Genomic DNA, 14,334 nt, shown 5'->3' with positions numbered 1-14,334 from the left:
CTTCTGACTTGCCCACAGCTCCCCTCAGGAGTGTATTTCAGTCAGTCTGCCTGTTCTGTTCCCCACTCTGTCTCTGGTGAATCCTCTAACACCCCCCCACCTCTGGCCTATACCCCAGTTCTTGTATGCACAAATAAATCTTAAAAAAAAAAAGAAAGGGTGTCTGATTGGCAATGCCCAGCACTTAACTACCTTATAGTTTCCCAAATAAGGCATAGTCTTCCTTCCCACAATGCCCCTCTGAGGACAGACTGAAGCAGCAGGGCATCATTAGTGTGTGTGTATATACACATAAATAATTTGAAGGGGAGAGGCAAAAAGAGAAAAATGTGGAAACAGAATTGTGAAACAAAGAGTGAGATAATGCTGAGCTTATTTAGCAAATCCCCAATAAGTAGGGTTAGGGTTAGGGGGTGTCCCTGAAGCATGAATGAGAAAAAATGTAATCCAAATAAGAACACTGTTCTCTTTGACACCATGGGTAATAAAACCATTACCCCCATATGCATTGATGGCTAAAGTTGTTTCAGATGAGCTAAAGTGAAATGCCCCAGGTGAACATGCTTTCAGGAATTTGTTTGGCCCAAAGTTGCCCTTGTATCTGTATCCCCCAGTTAATTGCCTGCTATGCTGCTATTTCAACACTATGTGGGTAGTGCTCACACCTATCAATTCTCTTCCATCACTGGCTCTCAGGACAAAGTATAGAGAAAAGGTCACAAGATATGGCCAGGTTATCAGCCTCTAACCATGAGCAAGTCACTTCTCGGTGGATCTTGGCTTCTTGTCTTAGGACAAAACAGAATAAATTAATTCTCTCTGACTTCACCCTCCACTGATATTTTACTTTTTTTTATAATCTAGTGGTCCTATTCAATTGTATCACTCTACTTATGTCATCCTTACCCTTGAAAACTACAAATTATCCCCATTATCCACAGGATAAAGTCCAAATTCCATAGTATAGAATAAAGCTCTTTGCTCTCTGGAATCTGCCCCTCTCTAAATATCTGTTCTCCTTCCACCAATTGGAGTTAGATTCAATCGGTAGCAATCAACTAACTCCAAGACACATTATATCTTTGATCTGGCTGTTCTTCTCTTTGGAATGTGCTTCCCCTTTTTTTCTTGTGATGATCTCTTACTCACTTTTTAATCAGCCCAAATACCATTTCCTTTACAAAAGCTCCCCTCCTTTCAAAGTAATGTTATCCACAGTTGTCTGCTGCCTAGTAGCCTCCCATGCCCCCACTGCTCGAGGTGTGTCAAGCTGTGTTATTATCATGTGTGTCCATGTGTATCCCTGCTGAATATATTGTAAGTCCCCAAGGGCAAGGATCCTGCCTTTTTATAGACTAGAGCCTAGCTCAGGACTTGAGCTTCTTAAAGAAGGTTCATAAATATTTGAGGAAAGAAAAAGGAAAAAAATGAAGGAAATAAGGAAAAATAAACAATAACCATGTGCTTTCAATAAGGTTTATTTTTTTCCCCCAAATGGAAAAGGTCTATACTAGATCTGACTCAAGTCTCAGTCCTAATATAATGGAATAGAGTTCAAGTATTTCAGAGATGGCCAAGATCATGACCCGAGATGTTGAAGCAGAAGTAATTTAACCAAAGGCCTGGCCAACTATGTCCTGCAGAACTAGGCAGGCCCAGAGATATTTGGTTCCAAAACAGAGAGAGAAAGATAGCATCTCCAGATTCCTTCTTTTGAAACTGTTAATGAAACACCCTTTTTAACTATTCTGTTTCCCGTTCTTGCTATTCCCATGCAGGTCTTCAGATCATCTTCCCTCAGTATCTGCAAGAGAAGTTTGTCCAGTCAGCCTTGAGCTACATCATGTGCAATGGTGAGGGGGAGTACGTGTGCCAGAACAGCCAGTGCAGGTGTCAGTGTGCCGAGGAGTTCCCGCAGTGCAACTGCCCCATCACCGACATCCAGATCATGGAGTACACGCTGGCCAACATGGCCAAGTCTTGGGCCGAAGCATATAAGGACCTGGAGAATTCAGGTAGAGAATCAAATCAATACTACTGTGTGAGTGGCCCTGAAACAAATCTAGAAAGCTGTCTAAGTGGTGTTGGGACTGCTGAACATGACCCTGACTTTTTCTCTCTGGAGGGTCCAGAGACAGGTCTAGCAGCTTTCATGGTATAGACACTCAGTGACTGTCCCCTGAGTGGAATAATGACTGGCATACTCAAGTCTGTGAGTCTGTGTCTCTGTTGTATCGAGAAGACAGAGGAATAGCTTGTGATGTATAGGGAGCTTCTTGAGAATGAGGGCTCAACAGTAGTTGTGTTGGTTCCAAAGCCTGTGTGTGTGTATGTGTACAAGTGTGTGTCTTTCCAAATAAATAAATACATACATACATATATATGCATATGTGTAGGTAGAGATAGGTAGGTAGATTATGCATACGTGTATGTAGAGATAGGTAGATAGCTAGACATTGACATATGTTTACATATCCAAATGATTCAGAGTGTCAAAGGTGGAAGTCACCTTTCAGATAGTATAGTTATTTCTTATTTTTCCTGGTTATAAAAACAACAGTTTCAAGGAGGAAGGTGGTCACCCAAGATCATAAATTGTGTGAGAGGTAAAATTGAATCTCTGCCTTAAGGGAGCTTTGAGATCATGGAAATGCCAGACATTATTTACACAACCATGCAATAGTGATGACATTTTAATTTATGTATGTGAAGAATGAGAAAGTCCTGTGAACAAGTGATATGTAGAGTTGGGAGCTGATGTGGTCAGGAGAAGAGGAGAAGGATATTGACATGAGATTAGTAAAGTTCTTTAGGTATGTTTGACAGACAACTTGATGGACATTGGCTCCATTCATTGAGCTACAACACCCTGGGAGTTTAGCATAGGAGAGAATGTGCTCAGTTTGGGAATATTTGAAAAACCTGAGGATCTTTGAGACTTCTAAGAAGTGGTGCCAAGTAGATACTTAGCATATGAGTTCAACTCTGCTGTATAAATGACAAGACTTATAGAGCATTCCTGTTTTTTAAAACAACTTTATGTTCTTTAAACCTATTACAACCACTGCATTAAAGTGGTGATATTCCTGCATTACAGGGGAGGGAAGGTGCCAAAAATCAGTGTCTCCCTGGGGTGACACACTTAGTAAATGGCAGAAGCAGGAACGGATTCCCTGATTCAAATCCAGTGCTCATAGAAGCTTTTGTAGCCTATTAATTCCACTCTACTCACCCCTCCCAAGTCTCAGTTCCATCCACTGATAAGTGAGATGACATGTTTGTGTTTTTAATAATCAAATTAATTTAACTCTTCAGCCACGAAACCCTTTGATCAAACACAGTCGTACCTTGGAGTCGCTATATACTGCAGATAAAAGCTGAGTTCTCTGGAGCAGTGTTTGAAAGCCACTGGTTCCCATGAACTTTAAGCCCCCAACCAGTTCTGGGAGCACAGAAAAAATCAGCAGTGCTGCTCAGATAGGGTCACGCCACTCGAAGGGAGCTATGGATGCCTCTGAACCTGTACCCATTAGTCCATTTAAAAACCTGGGAATTCACAGAAGAGAGAGGCTCATGATGGAAATGTATGATGGTGATCAGTAGGCCTCCAACAAAACTAGCATTTGAGAAAATGCTTTTGTAAAAGAGATTCCACTAATTGCTGAAAAGCAGAGGGGGCTGCAGGCTGTGTGCACAGGCTGTAGGGACACTTCGCTTACATTCCTCATTCCCAAGGAAGAGAAATCACTCTGAGTGAGCAGCTGAGTGGATGGTGGGATGCTGCGGAGTACAATGGATAGGTCACGGAAATGATTTATGTGTCACACTTCCTCCCTGAGAGCACACATTTGCTTTAAATATCCCATACTTGTCCATTGGAAATGGCTTTACCCCCAGACACATCCGTTCATGAACAGGTGGCTTGCATGTGTGTGTGTGTGTGTGTGTGTGTCCTTTCCATTTCCAGTGCAGAATCTTAATGACTCAGTACCAGGGAATTGGGGTGAATGAGTGAGTGTTGGTGGTCAAATAGGACCTAGCTTACATACACAGGGGGGTGGACACCTCCGTTGTTAGGATAGAACCCTTCTGCTTTTATTCAAGAAAGGTAAACCCTTTTAACTTTTAGGTTATATTTTCTTTTCTGGTCCAAATTTGGGTGCATTGAAGATTGTTGTTCCCTTTGAGGCCAACAGAGCTTTCCAGAAGATGGGCTGCATGTCTTCCATGGGGTGAGACTAAGGCTATCCCGAGTGTCCCAGTGTCAGCAGCAGCGCCAGCCCCTGCTCCCATGGCTCACTGAATGAGCCCATCAGTATGGCCATTCAGAGTTTCAAAGCTGGAAGTCACCTTTCAGATAGGGAAGTTATTTCTTACTTTTCATGTTTATAAAAACAATGAGTCTCAGGGAGGAAAGTGGTCACCCAAGATCATAAAATGTGAGAGAGGCAAAATTGGAGGTGTCCTACCTACCACACATGGAACGCCTACTATAGATGGGGAATATGAGGCAGTCTCCTCTGTCCTCTCCTCAACATTCACATTAGATGCTGTTACACCAGTTTGATAGACAAGGAAACTGAGGTGTTGAGAGAAGGCTGGTGGCACAGCTGGTTGGTGGTCCAGATGTCTGACCATCTATCACCAGATGCCAGAGTTCTCTAGGGTCAGAGACTCCTGGTCTCAGCCCTTTCTATCTACTTATTTTTCTCCCCACACACTGATAGTCTTTGTGTGTTGAGAGAGAGTGTAATTAATATGCTAAGTAAGAGCATAGTATTTGAAGCCAGTCTGGAGTTCTGTTCTACCATTTATTGGCTGTGTGACCTTGGCAAGTCCATTAACTTCTTGATGCCCTAGTTTCTATAAGAAGGGGACAGTCAAACTATCTCTCTCATAGATTGCTATAAAGTAATGTATCTATGACCCTGGTACTTACTGAGAGTTGTGTAAATATATATATGTGTGTGTGTGTGTGTGTGTGTGTGTGTGTGTGTGTGTAATCAACCCCTTAGTTTTGGTTTTTTAACTTTCCCAATCATTGAGGACTGGGGGAGCAGATTGGGGGTGGGGGTGGTAAGAAAGGGATGAAAATTAGAATAGAAAACAACAACAAACAACAACTTGGGTTTACTTTTGCCTCTTGTCACTCACATGTGGTTCTACCTTCAGCTGATAATTTTCCTACATGGGGCTTCAGTATTTTTGTATGTAAAATAAGAAAGCTGACCTAGATCATTTCTAAGGCTGTGTCAGGTGCTGACTTTCTGAAAGTTAGCACCACAAACTGAAGCAGGAGCCTTCCCCCAGGACACTCCCAGCTCTAGGGCACAGAAAGCATCAGCTGGGCTGATCCTGTAGGGTCATGCCACTTACAGGGAGCTGTGGGTGCCTCCAAACCTGCACCTACTGATCTATTTAAAATCTTGGAAGCTGGGGTTTCCTCAAAAGTGCCATGGCTTAGGACATGTGCTCAAATGAGACTAATCACACAGTGGGGAGGTTGATCCCTTTCAGTTCTCTGTCAAACCTGCAGATGACATCAAAGAGAGCCTTTCAGTGGATGCTAATGCGCCTTTCACACCTCTCTATCACTAGCTACCTTCCTGCATTTCAAAGTGAGAGCAGGCACTGGGGTCTGATCACTTAGCAGGCAACTGTATCTGCCTAGAACTTATTAATATTGTTTTTATATTATATATTTGTGCAGTTTTTTTTTTTATGGCTACCTGATGCTGAAGGCATGTGATGGTTGTTTTTGATGTAAAATTGAAAAAAAAATTGGTTTAACTGTTTCAAAGAAAATGTTAAATGCAAATGTCATGTGAATATCATGAAAAGGTGGCAGTCAAATGACAGAGGTTTGCATGGCCCTGAATTCGAGGGAGGGGCATGATGCAGTTCTGCTCTTGTAGCCACAAAGTAAAAGAAGCTTCAAGAAAGCCTACAGGGAGCACAGCAGGCACCTGCATGTAGTTGGGCCTGAAGCAAATTCTTTTCATTTGCAGACCTGTGTTTTGGGAGCTCAGCTCTGAAGGCCTCCTTGATGGGGCCAACATGCTCAGCCCTTCTCTCTTGGCCTTTGTCTCTTGCTAGATGAGTTTAAATCCTTTATGAAGCGTCTCCCCAGCAACCACTTCCTGACCATCGGGAGCATCCATCAGCACTGGGGCAATGACTGGGACCTGCAGAACCGCTACAAGCTCCTGCAGAGTGCCACCGAGGCCCAGAGGCAAAAGATCCAGCGCACTGCCCGCAAGCTCTTTGGCCTCAGTGTCCGCTGCCGCCATAATCCCAACCACCAGCTGCCTAGAGAGAGGTAAGCACACCTGGCCCCCACCTCTGCAGGCTCACACCTGCAGTCGTTTCAGAGGGAAATGCAACAGAGATGATGAACTGGAAGGTGGCAGCAAGGAAGGCCTTGCATGGTGCAGACCAACAGTCCCCTGGTGGTCTCTGACCCTCCCTTCCTGGTTTGTACTGGTTGGATTTCTCCTTCCTGAACTTTCCTGCATAGTCCTTGGCTCTCTGCCTCTGTTCTGTCTAATCCATCTGCCTGAGGCAGGGAACTATCAATAGACCTTACTGCTATGTGGCATTCAGGTTGCTTGAAATGGATTATCAGATTTTTTAATTATTTGGCAAAGCAGATTTTAGCATCCCAGCATCGTGGTGAAGATACTAATCAATCAGTCAACTATTTATGGCAGGTATTTGCTCAGGGCTTGGAGTAGAGTGAAGCCACCCACAGGAATCACCTGCCATGAAAAATTTCAGATGGACCCCCTCACTGGGTCAGGAGAGGGGCTCACTGAGCATACATGCCCCATAAATGCTGGCTGCCTTGCTTGTGTCACCCTAGTTCCAGCCTTGTTCCTGATACAGTTTTCTGATGGATGACAGGGAATTCAAGGGGGAACAGACAGACAAAACAGGGTCTGTGCCCCACAGCACTTAGGGTTCCCTACTCTCTTGGAGACCTATAGGGAAGAAGCCAGGGTTCACATCCAGGTCTTTCAAGTTCCTTTCCCCCAGGACATTTAGGAGAGGCTTCTGCAAGTTTTGTGTGGTGGCGCCTCGAGGGTTTCCATGGTGGCAGCATCTCCCTGCCAAGGGGCACTGTCAGATAGAGGTGCTAACACTGAGGACCCTGGCACACCCGAGCTGAGCAGGTGGGAGTTTGCAAATGAGCAGATTGCTGGGCTGCAACGTGTCACCATGGGCAAGGTGTCCGTTGGCCAGCGCTGTCACTGCTGCGTGTGTCCCTGGGATTTCAGCTTGTGTCACAAGGGGGTGGTGTGGACAGGACTTCAGCTGCATATGGACTGGGTTCAAATCCTGGTGCCACCACTTATCAGCCACAGGGCTTTATGTAAGTCCCTGCTTCTCAGACCGCACTTGCAATATGATCATAACACTTGCCTTCAGGTTCACAGTGAGGATTAAGATTTAAAAATTTAAAAAGCCTAGTGGAGTGCCTGATGCAGTTAAAAGAGAGTAGAGAGAAGCGGGGAGTGGCTGATACTCGGTAAGTGCCTGCTATCTTACGTTATCTTACGTGAGTGAACTCATGTCTTCTTCCCTGCAACTTTATAAACTAGGAACTCCTACATCTTACGTATGAATAGAGGAACTGAGGCACAGAGAGTTTAGTAAATGGCCCATAAATGGTAATTATTGTATTGTTACTTCTAAAGGGTTTGTAATCCTGTGCTGCCATTAGCCAGCTGTGTGACCTTGGGCAAGTTACTTCTCTGTTCTGAGCAGTTAACCTATAAAATGTAGTCAGGTTTCAAGGCCTGATGGAAGTGTCTATCAGGCTGGAGGCTGAGAGGGGTTTTGGTTATGGTTGATGCCAATAGTCACTGCGAGACTTAGTGACTCAGAATGATTCTTCGTCATTATCTCATGATTCTGTCAGTTGACTGGGCACAGCTGGGGGTCTGTCCACTTGGCGGGCTTGGAGTCCTCTGGGGGCTTGACTGCAGAGGATGTCCAAGATGCCTGCCTCCCAGGCCTGGCTGTGGATGCTGGCGGTCAGCTAGTAGTGGCTCAGTGGGAGCTGCCAACAGAGTGTCTACACGTGCCCTCTCCATGTGGCCCAGGCTGTGTGCAACACGGCAGCATCCAGAGACAAAGAGGGAGCTGTGGGGCATCCCATGTCTTAGCCTTGGAAGCCAGAGAGCAGCACTTCCATCATATTCTATTGGCCAGAAACCCCAGCCCAGACACCAGTATGTGAATATCAGGAGGCGGGGTCTGAGTCACTTTTGGAGACTAAGTATCACAGGACAAATTGAGTAACTGGAGCTAGAAGTGACTATCCTTTTGTAGGGTGAATAAGATTAAGGATGGTCATAACGGTCCCCACAAAGTAACAACCATTTATTGAGTGGCTAATATAACAGACAATAGAACTGGCTAAAGGTGAAGAGTCTGGAGTCAGACATCCCAGGTTCAAATCACCTGCTCCACTTCATAATGTGGACAATTTACCACCATCTTCATGCCTTGATTCTCTCATCTGTAAAATGGGAGTCATAACTGTGCCTACATCATATGGTTGTTGTGAAAATTAAATGCTTTAACACACTCTAAATGCTTAGAACAGTATCTGGCACATGATAAAAATTCAATATATATTCTTCTTATTGTTATTTTACCAGGTACTGAGATTTTGTATAGAAATTGGTAAAATCAGTGTGTATCGATGATGATGATAATATCTATTTTTTCTTCTTATCTTCACACTATTTTTTTAATAAGAGAGAAGACACTTTTTTATTTTATTTATTTATACAAGCACTGGGTACAGTCAGAAGCACGGGAGGGTGAGAGAATTCACCAGAGCCAGAGCAGAGAGCAGAGCAGAGCAGGCAGACTGACGAAGTACACTGCTGAGGGGAGCAGCGGGCGGTGGGAGAGGTTTGCGCACCATGTGGGACCCTCACCCGGTAGCTGGGGATTGAACCAGTGTTGCAGAGGCTGCAGGCAGCTTTGCAACCCAGCGCTCAACCGCTGCGCCACCGGGGAGGCCCTCTTCACACTATTTTTATAAAGCCAGTGGTATTGGATTTTTCTTATAGGTGAGGGAAGTGAAGGGGCAGAGAGGTGCTTAACTTGCCCAATATCACCTGCAGGTAGGTGGCAGGCCTGGAATTTCCTTGCTGATGGCTTTGGTGGACTTGTAAAGGACCTTGTCCTGAGCAGCATGTGGCGGCAAGATGTGCCTTTGTTTGGCAGGGCATCCTGACACCCTGATTTGAGAATGATGACAAAGTCAGGGTTAGCTTGTTAAGGTAGTGGGGGTGGGGTTGGACCAGGATTAGAATTTTAGAGGCTCTAATTTGGTGTGCTGAGATGCAGGACTTGACTCCAGTAATGAATCCCTGAATCCACTCTGGAGTCCAGGCATCAACCCAGTCCAGGCAGATATATCATCCTCTAGAAGTAGAGAAAAGAGTGTCATTTTGATGCAGGTAAACTCAGTTTTTCCTTAGAACTCAAGGAGTGTTCAAGTGTAGAATCCCACCCCAAGACTCAGTGCTTGTTGTGGTGAGGGCAGAAAGACTAATCCAGATCACACCTGCCAATGATGTTTTCAGTAGCCACACAGATATTTGATGAATGACCATCGAGTAGTAGGTTCTTCTGGAGATCCAGAGATAAAGTGGTGATTTCCATTAGCCTGTGTAGGAGCTCACCCTAGTGTCAGACCATTGTACTGTAGTTGGACCCTTGGGGGATGGTGGGGACCCACAAGTGAGGTCCCTGTTTAGTATGTCACCACCAGGAGCTCCTTACATGGTGCAGAGTTAAAAAGGGAGCAGTACTGGCAAGTGAACTTTGAGTTTGGTCTCTGCTATTAATAGACACAGAGTTTGTGAGCCTCGGTGTTCTCATCTGTGAAATTGGCATGATAATTTCTTCCCAACAACTCAGAGGTTGCTAGACTCTGCTGAGCTGGTGCACTTTGTGAACTCCAGGTGCTCTGTAAAAGGGGACTATGTAGACATGATGGACTTGAAACCAAATTCATCTGCAAGAGAATGGGCCTGAGTGTGGCTCCAAAGTACCATTTTCTAGGCAACATTTCTAAGGTATCGACCATGTACCAGGCACTGTGCTACACACTTAGCCTCACTAATCATCATGACAACCTTATCTGGTAGCAGGAACTCATCTAAATAATCCACTTTTCAGAGGTGTTAACTGACTTGCTGAAAATTATTCCATCAGGGAAGAGTTGGAGTGGAAAGCCAGGCAGGGTCCTTTCCTGTAACTTCCAGGTTCTTCCCCCGAGACTCGATGACCCAAGGTGTTCCAATGACCTGCCTAGACTACAAACTGTGCCGTGGTGGAAATCAACTCTCATTGCAAAAGGAAACAAAGGGTGGAGGGAATATGAGAAGGACAGAAGAAAGGAAGGACCAGTTTGAATGATACTGAATTCAGCTGGCTTCTCTGTGGTGTGATAAATGCTCACTGGCCACCTGGTCTCCCAATGCCAGACACTGGAGGGCACTTACGGGAACAAGCAACAGGGCCTTTGTCCTGAGAACATCATTTTTCAGCCTCAGGGTTTGCTGAAGATGCCACTGTTTTGGGCCAGAGGGCCTGAGTTCAAGGCCCTTGTGTGGCCTGGACTAAGTCCAGGATGGTCTGTAGCAAATACTTCAGAGTCCAGGTGCCAGGAACCTGCCCTGCAGAGGTGGGTGAAGGTTGCCCGATGAACAATGACAGCCCAGCTTTCGAGAGAGCAACTCTTTATTGTTTTCTTGATGGGAATTCTGAATTAAGACTTATTTGGGAAAATAAGGAAATGAGGTGACTTTTGTATTTTTCTGAAATGGTCTGAAAACAACTGGGCTCAATTATCTGTGAGAGCCTTCCCAACTCAAGGAGAAATATCACTCATGGAGAATGAGAGAGTAACAGTTCAACTCCAAAGTAGTGCTAGTGTCAGTCACTGAATCTTCCCGCAGTATTGCTTTCAGATGATGCTAATTAGTCCATTTTAATGAGTAACCTTTGTTCAAACTAAGCTTCTTTTGCCCCAAATTACAATGGTATTTTAACTATGTCTCCCAGAACCCACTCTAATGACTTTCCAATCTATGTTCCATGAGGCAGTCAGAATTACTACTGAAGAGGCAAATTCGATCTTGTCACATCCTGCTTAAAACCGAGAAGTGACTGATTATCGCTGGTCTTAAGAGAAGGAGCAGACTAAAGAGGGCCTGCATGTTGACCACCATCTGCCCCCTGCCCACCTCTCACACTCTTTCACACTTTTTCTTGGTTTTCTTGGCTCTGTCAGTGACAGGACTGCTCATCTTCCTTCCACTTTCTAAGCATGCCCAACCCCCATCCACTCCCCAGACTTCACACCTGCTCTCCCTTTACCTAGAACTGTCTTTCTTTTCATTCTCTGCAGTGGCTTCTGCCTTTCTGCAGGTCTCAGTTCATGGGGCTGACTTCCCTGCGTTGAAAGACCTGTTTTATGTGCATTCCTGCCATTGTGACTTTGCACATGAAGCTCAGATGGCTGCTGACCCCAATACCTTTATTCATTGACTCACTGATGTTTATTCATTAATGAGACTTTGCTCCCCATACCACCCCACCTGTGCCCTTGGTCTCCACAACTTCAGCATCACTGCTTCCTAGCACAGTCATTGGCACCCAGAAGCTGTTGGAAAACATGGAAATGAGTTTCTACTCAGAATGGGGTCCCAAAGGCATGTTGGCATCATCTTTTAGATTTGTACCCCATTGCCACGGAAATAATCTATGGATTTCCCCCGTATTTTTGTATGTGTTTAGATTGTCTTCCTTTTTTGTAAAAAAAAAAAGAGCTTAGGCCAAAAGGAGTTAAGTGAGTTGCTCAAGGTCAGTTAGGGAATCTGTGAACGGCCTGTTGCTAAGAGGCAGGCCCTGGGCCTTGGACAGTGCGGGCAGCTTGAGAAAAACAGCAAGTGCAAATGAAGATTGTCAACTCCCCTGGATCCCAGTCCTGAAAAGTCTCTTGCTCAGTCTAACACTTTGGGAAATGTCCCCTATTAAAAGAAGACGACAAAGACAAAAATAGACACTTTTCACAGTCTGTTAAATTCAGTGAGATGAAGTAAAATTCCTCGCACCGAGTAGGTACTTAATGTCAGTATGATTTGATGTTGCTTCCTTAGATTCTATCACCTAATTATTTTAGAGTGTATAGTGTTGTGGAGGAAAGAAGATCACAGGAACTTTAACTAGAGGCCAGACGGTATAATTATTGGCATTTTCCAATGACTCTTGGTCTTTGGTTTATTTTTACTTCTCATATTCACATGGCCTTGACCTAGCAGTGCAGGCCTTAGCCAAGCACAATATAATTATGCATTGTTGAGAAGAAAATCTCCTGGGGGCATTCACCTCATGCTCCAATCCTGGGGCCATAGCTTCTGAACCCGTGCCAGCTTTTAGCATATTTCTTGCTCTATACAGTGCTTAATTGGTGTCTCCAAAAAGATTCCACCCACCAAGATAATCATTATCTCTATTATGATGACCCTCAATATCCATGCTGGGTTTGATTCTTCTTTCTGAACCCTACAGTTACTTGCCTCGAATGTAATCTCCATAGACTCCTGCAGTGGGGCAGAGGGATGTGACTCCTTCTATTTTATTAAACTGAAGTCAGTTTCAGTTTATTAGACTGACGGTCCCAGCTCTGTCACTTATTAGATATGTGACCTCCAAAAATCTCTAAACCTGTTAAGCCCTCTGTTTCCTCATCTATATGATCAGGATAAGAATAGCTACCCGGTGGAGCTGATAACCCAGTCAATTTATGTGATACATTTGAAAACTCTTCATAACCTGTAAAGAAAGGCACAGATACATTATTCATATAATCAAGAGCACAGCAGTAGTAGAGCTTGGATGTTAGATGAAGACACCCTTTTGGCTTCCAAGAAATAGATGTTTCCATTGGAGAGATAAAGTATCAGCCCCCAATTTATAATACAGTAGAGAAGTAATGGAACTTAAGATACTTAAAGAGTTCAGACTCTGAAGGGGTATGATTGCTATTTAGTAACAATGTGAACTTGGAAATCAATCAAAGAACATAGTAAGAGGTCAAAGCACAAGGCTCTTATCAGAGGAACAATAATTTGTCAGTTAAGTTAACTGAAAAAAGTTCCAGTAGGGAATCCTAAAATGCACACAAGCTGCATATAGATAAACACATTTTCATTTAAAACATGTGAATGTATATTCCTTGGCCAGCTTTATCAAGAGGGCCCACATCTTTTTTAAAGCTGTTGATGTTTTCTATTTGAATTTCTACTGGCTTTCTTGCATAAACCACACCCATGATTGCATGTATTTCCAACTTTGGTGAATGCCAAGTAGAGTAATAGTTTAAGGATTGTTAAGAGACACTATTACTATTTCTGGATTTTTATGTATCCTTTATTTATATTGATGGCAGTTCTTTCAAGCAACTTATCTTCATAGAATTTTCCACAGAATTCAAATTATTGATAGTTTCCACAAAAAAGGCAATTTGTATTTCTTTTTTTTTTTTTTTAAATATTTATTTATTTATTTATACAAGCACTGGGTACAGTCAGAAGTGCGGGAGGGTGAGAGAATTCACCAGAGCCAGAGCGGGGAACAGAACAGGCAGAAGGACCGAAGTACACTGCTGAGGGGAGCAGCGGGCGGCAGGAGAGGTCTGCGCGCATGCGGGACCCTCCTCCGGTGGCCAGGGAGCAGCCGGGGATCGAACCGGCGATGCAGAGGCTGCGGGCAGCTTCGCAACCCAGCGCTCAACCGCTGCGCCACCGGGGAGGCCCGGCAATTTGTATTTCACTGATTCATATTCATTATAGTCTATGATATAATAATACCAAGTGCAAATAGCATAAATAGATTTGGGAACCAGTAAAACTGACTCTTATTTGGTATACCTATTACTGGGGACAGAAGCATGGGTGGGGGGATTGAAGGAGGAGGTCAATTAGGAGAACTTGCCTGGAGACAGCAAGCTCTTATTTCTAGTAACATGTTATTATTAGTGGAGCACTTGTTCAAGGTCATATAGAAAGAAAAAAAAGTGATCATAATAATAGCTAACATATACTGACTGTTATAACCAGGCCCAGTTTTAAATGGCTTAGCTATTAATTCATACAAACACCCTAAATATTAGGTTCTACTATGCTTCCTACTTCATCAGCATGGAATTGGAATAATAGTAATGTAAGGAGAGAAGTGATCCATCCTGCTGGGAAGACAGGAGACTCTCTTTCTGTCTTTGCCTGAATTACTCTACTTTAAAGT

At 44.0% G+C, this 14,334-nt stretch overlaps 1 protein-coding gene across 1 annotated transcript in view; it reads left to right on the top strand.

Annotated features, from left to right (window-relative positions):
• Positions 1-14,334, top strand: part of BRINP1 (BMP/retinoic acid inducible neural specific 1) — a gene marked incomplete at both ends in the record, with an annotated part of 120,607 nt that overhangs the window by 90,895 nt on the left and 15,378 nt on the right. Inside the window, 2 exons of the mRNA XM_084238183.1 lie at positions 1,779-2,015; positions 6,097-6,319. Coding sequence (XP_084094309.1) covers positions 1,779-2,015; positions 6,097-6,319 — 460 coding nt within the window. The remainder of the gene's footprint in view (positions 1-1,778; positions 2,016-6,096; positions 6,320-14,334) is intronic.

This window comes from Talpa europaea, assembly GCF_964194135.1.
Source record: "Talpa europaea genome assembly, chromosome: 7".
In the NCBI taxonomy this organism is placed as follows: Eukaryota; Metazoa; Chordata; class Mammalia; order Eulipotyphla; family Talpidae; genus Talpa; species Talpa europaea.
Note: the sequence above shows the minus strand (reverse complement) of the source record. Positions and strands in the feature narration are given on the sequence as shown.